Genomic DNA, 19,065 nt, shown 5'->3' with positions numbered 1-19,065 from the left:
AGGCTTGTTGTGAATGAAGGTGGTGTATTTGTTGAAATGAACAAGAAACTCAGTCCATCAAGATAGATATTGAAATAGCAAGTGAGATTGTCTGGGTGAGACTCATTATCAAGAGAGGACATAAACTTATAATTGGATACCTCTGTCAGCTACCAAACTTATCTCCAGATATAATCAAAAACCATAAATAAAACTTAACTTACTAATGAATAAGGTCCCCCATAAATACTGTCATCACTGGAGCAGACTTGAATCATGTAGCAATCAAGATAGAATAATTACAGTTACATAAGTGATGGGCATGATGAGACATTCTGCAAAACACAAGTAAATGTGTTCTTTGAGAATGACCTAGAACACATTGTTTGTACCCTACTATTGATACAAATATATTGGACCTAACAGCAACAAACTGAACAGACCTCATTGAGGATGTCCACATAGAAACTTATATCAGTTATGGTGAGGCACTTCTAGCAACAGTGTTAACCAAAGGATGAAGGGCAACTAAATTAAGTAGAAAGATTTATATGTTAGCGGACTAGATCAAGAGGCAGTAATACAATTTGTCAACAGGGAACGGTAAACATTTGGCTCTGGAGAGGAGCATTTGCAAGAACTGTCTACATGCCTCTGTATGAGCCCTAATCTCTCTAATCTCATCTTCAGAGTCCCCAGGCAAAATGAGCATTGGCAGCAGTAGAATCACTTTGCAGTCTGCCTCAAATACTGGTTCTCTAAATTTTCTCAATATTGCTCCTCAAAATGTATGTCACATCCCTTCTAGGTATTCCTTTAATCCAAACTGGTGTGAATCTCCAACACTCAAACAGTACTCAACAAATGGGTCACACTCGTGGCCTATATGTGGCCTCCTTTACAGATGAACCTAGTAAACTAAAAGTACCATTTGACTTCCCTACATGCTCATTCAATTTCATATTGCTTTTACCATATTATGTCAAGTAGTACATTACTAATACTGTATTCAAACATTATGAGTGTGTTTTTCCTACTCATCATCATCAACTTACGTTTTTCTACATTTACAGCTAGCTACCATTCGTCAGACTAACTAAAAATTGTGTCCAAATCATCTTGTATCCTCCTACAGTCACATAACAATGACATCTTCTCATACACCATGAAATCATCAGCAAAGAGCTGCAGACTGCTGCTTACCCTTTCTGCCAGATCATTTATATATATAGAAAGTTGGCCACCTTAACTTAGAGGTCAGCACATTTGACTGCCATGCAGCAAGATCAGGTTGAGAAATTTTCTCCATTCAGGATCTGGGTAGTGATGATGAGGACACTCATCATCATTTCATCACCAGCAATGCACAAGTCACTCATTGTGATGTGAACTGAAAAGACTTGCAAATCTGCAGCCAAAATTCCCCATGTGGGGACTCCCAGCCATCAATACCATGTGATAATTCTTTTCTTCTTTTTTAATTTGCCTATAGAAAATTACAATGGTCCTCTCACACATCCCTGGGGCACTCCTGATGATATACTTGTCTCTGTTGAACATTCACTGTCAAGGACACCATATTGGGTTTGGTTACTTACAAAGTCTTTGATTCACTCATTTATCTAGGAATCTATTCCATGTGGTTGTATCTTCATTAACAGTCAGCATTGTGGCAGCGTGGCAAATGTTTTACAGAAATCTAGGAATGTGGGCTCCATCTGTCACCCTTCATCCATGGTTCATAGGATCTCATGTGGGAAAAGGGAAAGCTGAGTTTCACATGAGCAATCCTTTATAAAACCATGGTGATTAGTGGACACAAGCTTTTCTCTCTGAAATAAATTTGTTATATTCAATCAGAGAAAATGTTTAGGGATTCTGTAGCAAAACTGTGTTACAGCTATTGGTCTGTAAATTTGTGGGTCTGTTCTTGTACCTGTCTTATGTACAGGGCTCATTTGTGCTGTTTTCCAGTTGGTTGGGTGTCAGAACCTTGTGACTTATGTGCTTTTAACTGTTTCATTTCTATACACCAGTGACACTTATTACAATGCCCATTACATGGGAGTCTATTCAGTGGTCAAACAACAGCAAGTTTGTACGGTTCTCCTGCATAACCAATTTTTTAAATGCAAAATTTTAAAGTTTTACTTTACTGTTGCTATCTTCTACTGGACACCAGACTGGTCAATGAGTGACTGCATAGAAGCATTAGATCCCCCTAGTGATTTTATGTAGGACTAGATTTTCTTGGGTACAACATTAATTTCTTTTTCTGTATTATACTTTTTATCAGGACATCTCCTCATGTTTTGTGTAACTGATATAGCATGTAACTGAGCATTTTGCTTTACTGCACATCTGAAATAAACTATGTATGATACTGCACTCATTAAAATAATGGACATTCCTGTTAAACATGTACTTGAATGCACGCTGTTGCTCTCAAGGTGAGCTGATGCACATGCCATATTCTTCAAGGAAATATGTATTACTATGAAAATTAAACTGAATTAATCTCCGCACGAACAGGCTATAAAGGTCCAATTGTACTGAATCCTCAGCCATCCTCGTATTCGGACGGGGAGGGGGGGAGCAAGTGGACATGTGGTGAGCACACCATTCTTCCACTTCTTCCATCTTATGTTAGTTTACAAGACCCCTGAGTGCACCCCACTTGCCAGCAGCACTTGGCAAACTAGATGGTCATCCATCCTAGTGCTAGCCCAGCCCGACAGTACTTATTTTCAGTAAACTGATGAGAATTGTTGTTAACACTGTGGCAAGGCTGTTGTTGGCTACTATGAAAATAAACTATACAAAATTAAATAATTTTATCAAATTTATCTGAAATAATTCCATGAAAAGTATGACTTACCATGTTTTTGGCTGAAAACTTTGGTTTCATTAAGTTTCGGTATGATATTCCTTCTGCTCTGGAGACATCTTTTTCCTATTAACCCTCTGAGTCCTAACAGTATGAAAGGTAAACCTACTTTTAAAATTTTTCAGAAAATGAACCTTTATTGGCATAGTAAGCAAAGAATACAAAAAGAAATTGTCAAAAAGTAAACATTCAGTTGTTTTGAGGACATGGTTTCACTTTGTAATAAAATTTTAAAACTTTTCACAAAATTCGCCTTTATTATTGTAGTAAGCAGTGAACGAAGAAGAAATAGGCAAAAAGTAAACAATCAGTTGTTTTTACTAGATAGTTTTACTTCAAAACCACAGTTTTCAACCACCCATCATTTCATGTGATATATTTGAAAGCAAATTCTCATTTTTCCTAGATAGAATCACACATCTCAAAACTTTAATATACTCATAATTCCTAAAACAAATTAGACTCCTAAATAACAAGCATAATTGGGGCTAAAATTAAATAAAATTTTTACCAAAGTTACGTATTGCCTCAGTGGTTTCATTTTGAAAGCACTCACAAAAGCATTAGTACAAACTCAGATACAAAATCTACAACCTCCTTCAATCATGTAGCACAATTTCAATGCTCTGAATGCTGGAAATGACTGCGAAAATGCACTAAAATCATAGAAGTATCTCAGTGTACCTGTTGATGTCTCTGTTTTGCAACAGTATTAATGGTTACATACTAATGACACTGGTACTCACAAAAAAATTAGTAAAATGATTATTTCAGGTGAAACCACTGATGCTCAATGTATTAAAGTAATCATACCTAAACAAGCATTCATCTACAACAAATACACTGAAAAATCAAAATGTTTATCAGTTAGTAACTATAAAACATTTTGTTAACATCTGCAGTATTATCAACACAAATTTTATCAAAATACAGTTCATCATACATGTTTCTAGCTCTACTGCTACTGCTCCACTGCTACTGTATAGCACAAATGCCATTGTTGAAATATATGTATGGATCTGTATTATCAACTGACGTACTTCAGAACATGCATCTTATAACAGTTAATTTCATTAAAAAAAGACTTACGCAGAATAACAAATGCTATTATACTCATTCAGCATTTAGTATTAGTCTTTAAAAGTTACAAATTTACACGCACCATACAACTATGCTTAGTATAACTTAAATATAATTTTTATCAGATGACATTTTATGAACTTAAATGTACAATTTTTTGTAATTGTAATAATAATATATGGAACCGTATAATCCACTGCTGCAAATAATTCTGAAGAATCAAAATTTAGCTACAAAAACATAATCAAACAATATTTACAACAACAATAGCTACTACATAGTCAAGCCTAAAGTACTGCGTATTTTCATCATCAATTTATTGTATATAGTTTTATAATTATTTTCATTTTTTTTTCAGAACATCCCAATTACCTCATAATAATCAAAGCTGTGTTTATACTGCATCTTTGAATGGCAAGGAGGACAGTGTCATCTTTTTGTTTCAAATGTTTGTATATGCTTTACTAATTGATATTTTCTCTTCTTTCACCAGAACAGAAACAGCTTTTCAACAGTGGCTCAAGAAAGGTGTCACATTTACATCAACTGATTACATAATTCCTTCAGAAATGTGTGCCATGGTGAATGTAGTCCTTGATGCAAAGAATCAATCTTTTAAACTTTGTGCTGTTGATGGAGTGGATGTGGTATGTCTTTCTTTATTTTAAAATTCTTTCTGTGTCTACAATAAAGAAATACAAAAAATCTACACAGAATTTCAAGCCTAATAGTATCACACTAGCTGAAGTAGCTGAAAAGTGTTTGCAGGGATCATACAAATGATGTAATTTACTCAGTTCTTTCCACATTTACTACCTCTGTAAACAGTGCAACGACCAGTTCTGATTTGACATTCACACATCTTATACATTATTATCTCCAACATATCCATACTAAAACTGTCATACTGCAGTGCCACACTAATCATTGAAAACAGTAACAGCATGACAGAGTGGTAGAATAACAAGAGGAACAGTACAAACAATAACATTTTCATTAAAGTCACATCAGTGAAAGAATTAGCTGGTAAACCAGTTACTGTACAAATCCAGATGTTAATTGGTAGCTATTCTGATGTATGCAGGGAGTATGGAAAAATTTAGACACACTTTGATAGTCAATATTAATGGAAAAAAATGTACCATTAAAATTCTTGCAGGCAGGGAGAGGGGGGGAAAGTTATTTTAAGTGACCCCCATTAGCAGCCAAACATCATTGTGCTGCTGAACTGTTTACCGAACTACAGCTATCATTGTTGCCAGTGTGATAGCCTCACAGGTGCCTTGATGGTTTCTCATAGCTCAATCAGTGTACCCGGCTTATGTTGAAAAAAAATCATATTTCAAGTTCCCCCCCATAGGTAGAAGTCAAGAGGTGCAAGGTCTGGAGACCTTGACAGGTACTCAACAGCTCCTCTTCAACCTATCCTTCATTAGGTAGACTTTCATCCAAGTAGGCTCTTACATCTCTGTTGTGCGGTGGAGCACCATCGTGTTGTAGATAAAATCTTTCATTTCCAAAGCTCTCTCAGATGTAAAATCAATCTTTGCACCATATGGAGATACACCTCAACTTCAAAGATGAATGGGCCAATCAAACTGCACAATTTGAGGCCACGCACACATTAACCTCCAGTAGATTAACATGTTGGTCCATGTGATTGTTAGGATTTTCAGGAGTCCAGTACATGCAGTTATAGTGGTTCACAGTAATGTTCAGTAGGAATTGCACCTCATCAGACTAGATAACCATCTTTAAAAGTCATTCATCCTTGCAAAGCATGTCTTTAAACCACTCACAGTACTCCATCCTTTGATGTCGGTGATCACCTTTCATAGAATGCAGCAATCTTGGAATTTATACTATCCACTTGGTAGCCTGCAGAATTCATTTTGTGCTTGATTGGCTCATCCCAATTTCACATGCATACTGCTTCACAGATTTTTGAGGTGACATAGTAAAATGTTGCAACACAGTAGGTCTGGAAGCTGGACCTGCTAATGTTTTTGGTCGGACAGGCTTTTCCCTATGCACATCCTGAAGAGTATCATCGGCTTCAAATTTATCCTGAACATGATAAATTATTGTAGGTGTTGGTGGCTTACTTCTGTACACATTACACCATTGCTGTTGTACCTCCATCATGTTTTCATACTTCCAGTACCACTTAAATGTGGCCTTGCTGTGCTCAAATGATACTCTTATCTCATTTGTTGCTGCAATGTCATCTGCTAGAGAATGTGCATCAAGATCTGTTGAGAAAACAATGGACTATGCTAGTGCACATAATAGCAACAATACGTTAGTTTGGTCCAAAGATATAAACTATCAAAGAGTGTCTACATTTTTGCGGACCCCCGCATATTTATGTAGAAAGGCTGCTCATAGTTACTGCAATAGTGATTATTGGGAGCAGGCTTGACATAGGTGTTGCTTGTTTACTCAGTGCACCAGACTTTCACGGAGGTGTAAGCATGTTTACAGACAGATTGCACATAGATATTATGTGATGGCTTGCTGGTCACAGTTTGAAAGTTTTGGGTGGCATCCAACTGTTTAAAGACTCAAGTATGAGAAAAACTTTTATTTTAGGCACTACATAGTCGTTTGAAAAGCTACTCGGATGGATTTTGCTACAAAAGATGGTCTGTAGGTATCATGCAAAAATTTGGGTACAAAATATGTGGTGCTTCAGGAAAGTAGAAAAATTTTTCAAACAATTATATGCATTCACATTGGGTACACCCTATTTACAGGTGCAAGCCCCATTTTGAAAATTACTGTAAATTATTCAAAAATCTTGATTCATAGCTTAATCCATTAACAAAGTATGCCACTTTGTGCATAAAAAGCAGACCGACAAAAGTATGACATAAAAGATAGGAATCTAACAAGTACAGAGGTAAAAACTGAAATGAAAAATGTAACTACTTTTAAATTTACTTTTAATTATCCTGTAAGTTAATTGGTTTAAGAGGATCTGATCTACATTACTGAAAAATTTTGAATACCCATCTTTATAATGAGAGGTGTCACTATGCTCATAAATGTGTTTAAGCTCACATGATAGTTTTAGTTCATACTGCAATAAAAAGTTTAATTATTGATATCTTTCAGTTAGCCATGCCTTCATGAAAACTACACATGTTAGAGAAATCAGCACATAAAAAATAATAATCATCCAAATTCATTCTAATTGAAATTTAGCCTAGATTGCATTTTGAAATATTTATGTAAGTAGAGTATGTGAATTATGTAAGTAATTATATCAAGGTAGGGCAAAGGTCAGAGAAAGAAATAAAAATTAGTTATTATCAGAGCTGAAACCATAACAGATGAAGTAAATCCAGTTTGTTATTTCTCAAAGTAACAGTCAGTTTTCAGAATATTTTTCTAAAAATTTCCTTTATTATTCCCATTTTTAATGTGCTTCTGGTGAGCTGCTGTAACATAATGTGCTGATGAAAACATTCTCCATCAGTAGTGCCACAAATTCATCTACTATGGCTGCAGATGTTTTGTGGTGTTCTGGTCATGTAATAATGTTTTTGAGGGTGAGGGCTTTTGTGTATGCAAAGGACTGAAATGTGATACTATGCATCAAAGAACGTTTAATTTTGGAGGGGGAGGGAGGGAGAGATGGGGAAGGGGGGAGGGAGCATTCACAACTTGTTACACCCACAAATGTTTGAAGTGTGTGTGTGTCATGTGCTTGATAAAAGAACAATAATAACAACAGACTATGAAAACTCTTTTTCCCGTTCAACTTTGCCTTGCCTTACTCTTGCAGTTTCCTGGTTCTGCCTGTTGCCTGCTCACAAACAATGTTGTATTTATTGTTGAGAGCAGATACAGTTAGTCTTTGAACATGTGGTTTTCCTCGCTGTTATATACTGGGAGGCAAGGCATATGCCCATAAATGAATAAAAATGAAATCTGTCTGCCTAACTTGTACTTACTAGGCTAATTATCACTGATTTGTTAAATTTAATTTTATCATGTGGAAATAGATGTAAGTGAGGTCACAAAAATACCTTTCATTTCATTTTTTGTTCAAATAGATATGAATTTCATATGAATATTTTTAAATAAACACTTGATATGATACAATAAAGAATATACAGACCAATAAACAATTAATGAGACATGTTTCATCATATGCAGTAAGAATAATAAGGTAAAACACAGTAAAACCATACAATTTGGTTGAAAAACAGTACTGAAGAGCCAAAGAAGCTGGTACACCTGTCTAATATTGTGTAGGGTCCTTGCAAACATGCAGAAGTGCTGCAACATGATGTGGCAGGCATGGACTTAACTAACATCTGAAATAGTGCTGGAGGGAATTGACATCATGAATCATGCAGGACTGTTCATAAACCCATAAGAGTAAGAGGGAGTGGAGATCTCTTCTGAACAGCACATTGCAAGGCATACAAAATATGCTGAATAATATTCATGTCTGGGGAGTTTGGTGGCCAGCAGAAGTGTTTCAACTCAGAAGAATGTTCCTGGAGCCACTCTATAGCAATTCTGGATGTTTGGGGTGTCACATTGACCTGCTGGAACTGCCCAAGTCCATCATAATGCACAATGGACATGAATGGATGCAGGCTATCAGACAGGATGCTTACATATGTGTCACCAGTGGGAGTTGTATCTAGACATCTCAGAGGTCCCATATCACTCTAACTGCACATTCCACACACCATTACAGAACCTCCACCAGCTTGAACAGTCCCCTGCTGACATGAAGGGTCCATGGATTCATGAGGTCATCTCCATACCGGTGCACATCCATGTGCTCAATACATTTTGAAACAAGGCTCATCCAATCAGGCAACATGTTTCCTGTCATCAACAGTCCAATGTCGGTGATGATGGGACAAGGAAAGGTGGAAAACTTCTTGTCATGCAGTCATCAAGGGTACACAAGTGGGCCTTCAGCTCCAAAAGACCGTATTGATGATGTTCTGTTGAATGGTTTGCATGCTGACACTTGTTAATGGCCCAGCATTGATATCTGCAGCAATTTGCAGAAGGTTTGCTCTTCTGTCATGTTGAACAGTTCTGTTCAGTCATTGTTGGTCCTTTTTCTGGCCACAGAATTGTTGGAGATTTGGTGTTTTAGGAGATTCCTGATACGCACAGTACAGTTATAAAATGGTCATATGGGAAAATCTCCACTTCATTGCTATCTCGGCGACGCTATGTCCCATGATTCAGACACCAACTATCATACCATGTTCAAACTCACTTAAATCTTAATAACATGCCACTGTAGCAGCAGTAACTGTTCTAACGGTGCACCATGCACATCTTGTCTTATATAGGAGTTGCTGACCACAGCGCTGTATTCTGCCTGTTTTCGTATCTCTGTATTTGAATACGCATGCCTATACCAGTTTCTTTGGTGCTTCACTGTACTTCCAGTCTACTTTTGTATGGTTGGAACTGTTATGAACATCTTCAGTTCTCTCCTGGAATGTTATCCCAAATGTAATTACAGAGTGGAAATATGAAAAATATACAGCTCTCACACATTCCATGTGATTAAATATGAAACAAATCGAACTGAGTTCAACTTGTTTGTGAGATGTAGAACATAGGTCTTACTGTCCAGGTTTACATCCATATGCTAAATAAAGAATTTAATAGTAGCTACATTCTCTACTTGGTGGTTTCTTGGTACTAATAATGAGTTCCTGTAGGCTTTATTATCCTGAAATTAAAAGAATGTGAAAATGTTTTCAACATTAGACATATCATGCAACTAATTAATGGTACTATGCCAAACAATGTGGATTATGTGCTTCAGAGAAACTAACACTTAACTCATAGTTGCTAACATAGACACGTAGATTCCACTGGGTTGAGTTTGCCAAACTCATTCATTTATAACACTACTTTTAAGCTACATTTATAACAATACTGGGCCGGCCGGAGTGGCCGTGCGGTTCTAGGCGCTACAGTCTGGAGCCGAGCGACCGCTACGGTCGCAGGTTCAAATCCTGCCTCGGGCATGGATGTGTGTGATGTCCTTAGGATAGTTAGGTTTAATTAGTTCTAAGTTCTAGGCAACTGATGACCTCAGAATTAAGTCACATAGTGCTCAGAGCCATTTGAACCATTTATAATGATACTGTAGGCAAAATATGACTAAGAGTTTCTTTTGGCTCTTGGAGTAATGTAAATTGACATATTTATTGTAGAAACATAATTTTGACACATGAAGCACCATGCATAATTATCTCTGATCATGGAAAATTATTTCAGTCAGTGCTAATGACAGAAGCAATTTCATGCTGCAACATTGTCCCCAGGTTGGCAACTGCCTATGATCCACAGTCAAATGTTGTCATGGAATGTCTTAATATGGTGTCAGCAGATACACTCATGATGTGATGTATATTGATTTACAGATATACAGAAAGAGAGATTGTGATACACCTGTCTTGAGATTTTGATAGAACATAGCTAAGCAAGACACTACATCCTTTGTGTAATTTTTCCTGATCCATGGACAAGTGACTGAAAAACAATGGATATCTTGTTTCTGCTTTAACCTGATCCATGAAACATCTCATCATCACTAGAACAGCAAGAAAGAAACAAGACAGCTGGCATACATAGGGACCTTGGGGGCACAGCATACGACTATGATTGTTACATGCCTATCACCAACTTGTAAGCTACAATTCATGAGACCTACTTTGGAATTTTACACATGTGTGGAAGGTTAGGCTGACAGAAAAGTTATTAAAGAGTTATTAAGTTGGCCTATATCATAATCTATGTGATACATCAGATGTCCCCCAGGAAGCTGAGGATGATAATCATCCATATAGGTGACAAAACTGCAGAGACATTATCCATGCCCTTAGCATGAAGTACTACAATAGTTCTGAAGCCTATATTAATGATGGGAGCTTTCATTAAAAGGAAAATCAAGATCTGCCTGATGATTGTTTTGACTCAGTGGAAGTAACTCCATTCAAATGTTACAGTGACAATAAGGATGTGAAACAAACCAGAACATAAGGATCCACCAATGTTATCACACGAAGGACCACTGACTTGGTCCAGATGCAGTAAAATATAGCTCTTTCCAAAACAACAGGTCACTATTTTATGTTAGTGAGAGAGAAGTTCCATGTGTTGTGCATTCTTAGTTTTGATGCCACAATTACAGTCTATGGCTGATGATGCACAAGTCTCCAATATGATTCCCAACATCAACAATTATTTATCATTTGAAACTTTTGGTATCTATAGGGTTTTGGAATATTGTAATTTACTAGAACATTCTGTGTATGTATAAACAGATGTACACTCTGTATAGGTACTCAGTACAACTTCATCCACACATTCATGTGTGCTTAATAAACATGCTGTCAGCGTGAAGGAGTAGTTTCTGTTGCTGATCATGCTGTTTTAACTGGTTCTTGATTCACAGTTTTATGTGGCTACCTTTATACTAAGACACTGAAACATCTATATTTACTTAAATTGAAGTCGGTATTTTTTTACGGGATCTGAGTGTCTTTCAAAAGAGAACTCAAGTGAAATGTTTCATAAAAGAGTCCCTTGTAGTTTGGCACATAACTATTGGTTAATTGAGGAAGACCAGCTCTATATCATTGGTCATTTCCTTCATATTTGTTGTTGCTTTTCAAATATTCTTCAATGCTTTTGGAGAAATGTAGATTGGTATTTTATTAAAGTTGACTCAGCTTTCAAAATATCTAACTTCAGACAAAGTAACAAAAAGGGACCATATAGAAAAATACATACCCTTTTATATACAGTTCTTTGTTTCAGTATTATTAACAGTTCCATAAATGTTTGATACCATGGTGTTTGTTCTCTCATCCTGTATATACCATGTTCATGTTGGCTTCAGAAAAATTGCTATAACAAAATCTACAAAAGTAGTTTTAGAAACCCTACATAAAGGAGAACAAGTAACAGGCATTTTCTTAGACATCAGTCAAGCAGCTGATCATGAAATACTCTTAGGTATTCTTGAAGCACTGGGAAAAAAGGGGCTGGTAGGTCTTACCTAGCAGACAGAGTGCAGTGGATAGAGATATCCCAAATTTGAAGTGGCTCCCATCACATGGTGAAACATCTTTTGGACCCAAAATATTTTAGCATTGGAGTCCCACAAGGGAGCATGTTACGTCCAGTACTGTTTTTCATTTACATTTATGGCTTCCTGCTGTGGGTCACACAAAGAGAGACTGCTATTTGCTGGTCACAGCAATATAATAATCTAATGAAATTTGAAATACACAATTAAACCATAGAGTGCGTAGCTGGCACAAAATTTTGGGGTATGTATGTTGATCACCAATTAAAATGGCATGACATATCAGAGTACTTGGAAGAAGAATTACCACAACATACTATACCTTATGAATACTAACCAAAGTGTGTAATAGCTCATGCCTAAATGCAACATACTATGCACACATACGTTCTAACATCAGTTATGGCGTAATATTCAGTGGTTCAAATGCTCAGAATGTGGAAAATGTGTTAAAACTGCAAAAAAGAAAAAGCCATCAAAATGATGAGCAAGAGCCACAGAAGGGTCCACTGCACTGCGCTATTCAAAATATGGTGTATTCTGACAGTTCCAAGTAAATGAATATTCCAGACTGTAGTTTTATAAAAAGACATTCAGCAATATGCAGCAAACAGTTCCATAGATGATCGTCAAACTAGATACAGTGATTGCTTGTACCTGGATAGAACGAATGGAGCAGTGACCCAAACCACTATCCACTATGTTTTACCAAGGAGTCAAAATATATAATAAACTGCCAAAAGAGGTCAAAAACACAAAGGAACTGTAATTTAAAACATATCTTAAAGAATGTTTACAAAAAAGTAGTTTCTACTCCCTTAAAGAGCTCATGGAAAATAAAATTAGTATAAATAAATAAGCAGGTTGACCAGTTACAAAGTAGACAAAGAGGATGGAGTATGCTTGTAAGCAGCACAATACATTGTAGTTTGTAATTTACTTCATGCAATAGAAAACCAAGGTTTATTATCAGAGGAGTCTTATGATTTATTTCTTTTGTCTGAAGCAGGCTAATGCAGTGATAAATTGTGAATATGTATATTTGTATTATGAATTTATTATGTATAATGTGTGTTTTTCTATTACCTTATGTACCTCTATTATAATTGATGCATATATATATGTATGTGTAATGACAACATCCATAAGAAGGAATTAGCCTACAGATGAATGAATAAGTAAATAATAAATGTTGAGATGTATGACATAACAAATTTTGTGAATATTTTCTTCTCATTGAATTTCAGCACCAGTATCACACAAAAATAGATGATCTTATAGAAAAAACATCAGCAAACATGACACAAGGAATGATTAACAAACTACTATCTGTTTTGGAGACAACCCTATCAAAACTTTCACGATATGATGAAGGCAGCTTAATTGGATCAATTCTAAGTTTTACTGTAAGTAATATTAGTGGCACAGACAAATACTGCCATGTATGTTTTATAGTTCTAAATACAAAAAAAAAATTAAATATGTACATATATTTTAGTTACTCTTAGTTTCATAAATCTTTGGGTTACCCTCATGTACATAAAGGGTAGTGATTTTATACCCAAAGTATCCATTCCAAATCTGTATCTTATTCCTACTACTATTTATACCTTTATGTTACATCTAACATTAAACATTTTGTTTGAGCCCATAGATCACTGACTGCCTTCTACCATGCTTAAATATGTTATTCTTCATACCTAAGGTGAATTGCTAAATATGTATGGGAACTGGATGTATGTTCTAATCTCTGTCTGCCGAGTCTCTTTGTCCATCTCTTCCTCCTCCCCCATTTCTCTGTCAGTCACCTCCTTCTCCCTTTCTTTGTCATTCTCCATTCTCCTCCTGCCCCCTCTCCCTCTCTCTGCCCATCTCCTCCTTCCACCTCTTTATGTTCATTTGCATTGACTACCCCCCCCCCCCCTTCCCTGTCCAATTTCTCATCCTCCCTCTCTCTGACTTTGAGCCCTGGAGTTGCAAAGGAAACCTAGATAATAAATCAGTTGAGATCATCAGCATACAGGGTATGAGAGAGACCTCTCCAGCTGCTGGATCCATGAGAATAGTAGCTTCAATGACAATATTTTGCATGGGATTAATATGCAAATGGGTAGGATCACAAAGTTTTGAACAATTCAGATTCCGTAATAGTATTTTAATCATAAGACAACAAGCCATAAATGCAACATTCCTGTTTTCTGTTACAACTCACTGTTAGTAATAAAATGAAAAAGCATGTTGTTGTGCACAGAAATTTTCTTTAAAATTATATGTAGGTGGGTGGTGGTGGTTAGTGTTTAATGTCCCGTCGACAACGAGGTCATTAGAGACGGAGCGCAAGCTCGGGTTAGGGAAGGATTGGGAAGGAAATCGGCCGTGCCCTTTCAAAGGAACCATCCCAGCATTTGCCTGAAACGATTTAGGGAAATCACGGAAAACCTAAATCAGGATGGCTGGAGACGGGATTGAACCGTCGTCCTCCCAAATGCGAGTCCAGTGTGCTAACCACTGCGCCACCTCGCTCGGTAAAAATTATATGTAAGGAGAAAGAATATGTGCAGGAGAAACAATCTGTCTAATGGTTTAAATGCCCTGGTATTTTAGATAAAATTGATTGCAAGAAAGGAAACCAAACCATGAATTTTCACAGTGCAGCATCCCTCCCCCTCTTGCAGTGAGTTTTAACTGAAACTTGTACAACTGTGTACATGTGTGTGTGTGTGTGTGTGTGTGTGTGTGTGTGTGTGTGTGTATTTAACCAAATTGTAATAAATATAGTATAACATTCAACTGATCATATGCAGCACACACATGCAAGACATCCTTTCAAGCCATTAGTCAATGTATATTTCAGTTGGAAATTCCATGTGATATCTGGGACTGCTCTATAGCACTGAGATAGTGAAGCCACAGGTTTGCTTAAATCACTCCCTGTATGTGCCTGTTGTAAGCTCCCAGATGATGCACCAGAGCATAATCAGTGGCTGCTTAATTTCCACTATTCTGTGCTCCAACAGCTTTATTGTAACTTCTTGACCTTATTGGTACAAATGTCTCCCAGAAAAAAAATGTCAGAATCTGAAGCTCAACTTATACAAAGTCCCTCTACGCTGACTGTTTCATCTAAATAGAGCACCAAGAATGATGAACACCATCTGGAGGCATTTCCCACCACCCAGGGGACCAACACCAATCAGTAGCCCTTTTTCTTTCAGATGCCCCTTGTTTCAAGATACTCACCATGAGCATCCCACTCCTATGGGCAAAGCCATCTCTGCAAACATGTTGCATTTCCTGCGTGTGCAACACCTCCATCTCCTGGGCAAAAACTTGTATGTAGTGTCCTATTGCAAATGTTTTATTTGAATTATATTTTCTGTTGCTTCACCTGTTTTAAGTGTTGCTAAGAAAAATATACAGGCCATGTCTATCTGAATGTTTATTAGAGTATTGTGCAAAAATTTGAAGTAAGTCAATCAAGACCTTTTCCAGATTTTCGCAACAACATTTGCCTATTTTGTGTATGTGTGTGTGTGTGTGTGGGTGGGTGGGTGTGTGTTTGTTTTATCATACATTAACCAAATTGTCGCAACTGTTGTACAACATTCCATTGATCATATGAAGCACACATACAGGGCATTCTGGCAACTCATTAGTCAGTGGTCATTTCTGTTAGAAATTCCATGTATTATCTGGGACATTTCATGCATAGGACAAAAATATTTTGATAGTTGGAAGAATAAGAATATTCCTATATTGTGATGCTCCCTGACACTGATACAACTCAACAAGGCTTAAATTTTTAACCCAAACTACTAAAATAGTAATGGTCATCAATTTCTCACAATCAGCTAGTAATCTAGATAGTACCTAAAAGTAAACACTGTATTGGGTGGGGCGGGGATGGGAGGGGGGGGGGGGGGGGAAAGGGGAGAGGAGTCCATTCGACCAGGTGAATTTTGGCACAGGCTAAATGAATAGTGTTGGAATTAGGAAACTTGGCCTGGGAAATTTGGACCATTAATGCATATGACTAGAGTTACGAGACAAAGTTGCCCCAAAGGAGGTGTACACTGCTAAGTACTGCGTGACATAGTAATCACAGATACACAGAATCTAAGACTCAAATTAATTGTTTCACACCCACCTAAGACACCAACAGTGATGCACACCCTCCAGTGGCATTTCCCACCACTCAAAGGGCCAACACCAATTAGTGATCCTATTCCTTTCAGATTCTCCAAAAGTGACCCCATGTTTCAAGACACCCACCATTAATGTCTCACTCCTATGGGAAAAGCCAACTCAGCTACTGGGTTGCATTTCCTGTGTATAAAACACCTCCACCTCCTGGGAACGATTTGTGTGTACTGTTTTCAGTGATTGGATTTGTTTTATTTTAATTATATGTTCTATTGCTTCAACTTAATTAAACTATGTTTTACTTGATTAATTACATTTACTTTAAAAGGTATTGTGCATAATGGTACACATCAGGGAAATGCATCAAGCAACATGAAGGATAATATTGTCCGTTCCATGTGTCTGCTTGGAAGCTTCATTCAACATATTTAAAAAGCAGTCATGGTAGCCATTTAGGGAACTATTTGCAACAGCTATAGATTTTGACACATGCTGAAATTGTCAGTGCCTGTCATTTGGGGTTCGAGATCATACCTGGATCACTGTACAGAATCAGAAATGATTTGTGTAAAACAATAAGTAAAACATCATGTTCTCCAAAATAAATGATCCATTATAACCATGTGAGTGAATTAAAATCCAACAGACTCACAGTATTATGTTTCACCATATGACTTTCCTGGTGTATAGGCAGAAGGAAACTGAGGTTGTTGTTTGCAATTACAGCAGCCTCACTTTACATTGTGTAGTGTGAGTAATGCCTACTATATTGTAAACTAACTAACCTTCTTGCTTTCCAGTGTAGTAGTTTAAAATCTTTCTTTTTGTTTAACCTTCAAGTGGGTGTGCCTGAGTATAAAGTGCACCAACCACAAATTAAATTGTTTTACACCATTCCATTGTTGTTTCACAATTGTAAGCATAATGATAAATTGTGTTGCCCTACATCTGAGGGAGGAGCTGTAACAGTGAGCTGGGTGAGAAAATACTTATATGCCATCCTGGAAAATAAGGTACATTATGAGCTAGTAGCTCAATCCCACAATGAGGAAGTTCCCTACAAGATAATTAGTTACTGAATGAGTGGCTGGCTTGGTTCTGATGCAATTTTGGTGTTTAATGCTTTGAGTTGATTAACATTCTGGGGTAATACCAGTCCATGGCAACATAGTGATATAGTGAAAGTTTATTTGTCTGTTGGTCAATTAAATGGTGCTTTAACTCATAAAATGCAAGTTTAACTTATCATTGTTTCATTAAACTGAGATTAACATGTGATTTTACTGATGCATGTTTACCCTTGAACATAAAGGGTTAGTATTTACATGGTCAAAAGTACACCAAACACCTGGTCATGTAATGAAAAATGGCACATCCAAACGAGAGTTAATAAAATGCAGTCAACAAGTGCAGTTGCATATCACCTTCAAAATACATTGGGAAATGCTGACTCACAATGTATTTGTTCACACACTAGTGGTGAAGTGATCAGCCAAATATTATGCAGCAAATTAGTGAAAGTACTGAGATAGTGCTGGCAAAGGATGTAATATTATTATTTTATTTATTTCGTTCTCTATTCCTAGGAATGGAGCAAGCTGTTCAAGATCCAGCTAATTAAGAGCTGCAGTTTTTGTCAGCTAATCATCGCCACAAGCTGATAATGGGGCAAATGGGGGGATATCAATTGTGAATAAGTAGAAGGGGCTTATAAGTTCTGGCATATGCCTCACAACCAATAGAAACTCCCAACAACTTAGGTCAGAACTGTGGAACTGGAACCATATTAGTTTATTTCTGGGACATCATCTGTCTCTAATGACGTCATTGTTGATGGGACTTTAAGCGCTAATCTTCTCCTCCTCTGGGACATCATCCTTCATTGAGGACGTTGTCCCAGCCAAAACTTTGAGTGCTGTGTACATGTGAGGGGTGTAAGTGTAGTGCAGTGTTTTTTTTCTGAACAGAGTGAAGCATTGTTGAAATGTAAAATTTTGGCCTATCTTTAACATGACAACTCTAGGCATGATAGTATTTGAGGACATAAGTTTTTATTATTAGTGTATCAATCTGTCTTCAATTTTGTTGATAGTATCCAGTGCTATATTGGCTTTACTATCAAGCAAATTAAACAACTATTCAACAAATATCCTTAGGGGATAGATATAGAGCAATTTGATGTATTGTTTTTCGAAAACAGGAATTGAAGTTATTCCATATGTTACATAAGAAATTTACATTAATAGAGGATGTTAGTATGTTTTTATTAATTGTACCTGGTTAAATTAACCTTGTCATGTTGATCTTCAATACCTTCCTGTGATTTTAACAGAGCTTTATAAAAATGATTTGTATCAAATTTTATGTATTCTTTATGTTAACTAGTTAGTGGATCACTTAACCAGTATGATAGAAGCAACTATGCTAGTTTTTATCTTCTTGAAGATTTTCAAACTGGTATATAACTATTCGTTATCATCATGATCTTCAAAAATAATTTATTTTTATTGTGATTTAAAAGTTCTGTATAGGACATATGTATGAGCACATTAATGATCTTTTACAGAGGATTTGGGGAATTGCTTCAGCACTGAAGTATTTTAAAGGTGATAGGTGACTATACTTTCTGATTTCATTTTATTAATAAAAGGGTTTCTAAACTATTACAGTGCAAAGAAACAATGTCAGTTAGTTCATAATGTGAGAGCATTACTGACACTACATGATACAAACTGAAGCTGCTCTACTTGTAAACAACAACCTCAGTTTCCTTCGACCTATAAACCAGTAAAGTCAGAAGGTGACATGTACTACTGTGAGTCTGTAGAACTATAACGCCCTCAAATTCTATGTTAACAATAATGGATCATTTCCATTGTGAAAT

At 36.6% G+C, this 19,065-nt stretch overlaps 1 protein-coding gene across 1 annotated transcript in view; it reads left to right on the top strand.

Moving 5' to 3' along the window:
* LOC126470456 (calcium-dependent secretion activator-like) overlaps window positions 1-19,065 on the top strand; it is a 1,485,604-nt gene that overhangs the window by 1,324,277 nt on the left and 142,262 nt on the right. The window contains exons 27-28 of the mRNA XM_050098305.1: window positions 4,440-4,593; window positions 13,286-13,444. Of these exons, the coding sequence (XP_049954262.1) occupies window positions 4,440-4,593; window positions 13,286-13,444 (313 nt within the window). The remainder of the gene's footprint in view (window positions 1-4,439; window positions 4,594-13,285; window positions 13,445-19,065) is intronic.

This window comes from Schistocerca serialis, chromosome 3 (assembly GCF_023864345.2).
Source record: "Schistocerca serialis cubense isolate TAMUIC-IGC-003099 chromosome 3, iqSchSeri2.2, whole genome shotgun sequence".
NCBI lineage: Eukaryota > Metazoa > Arthropoda > Insecta > Orthoptera > Acrididae > Schistocerca > Schistocerca serialis.
This window is presented reverse-complemented; position numbering and strand designations above follow the sequence as displayed.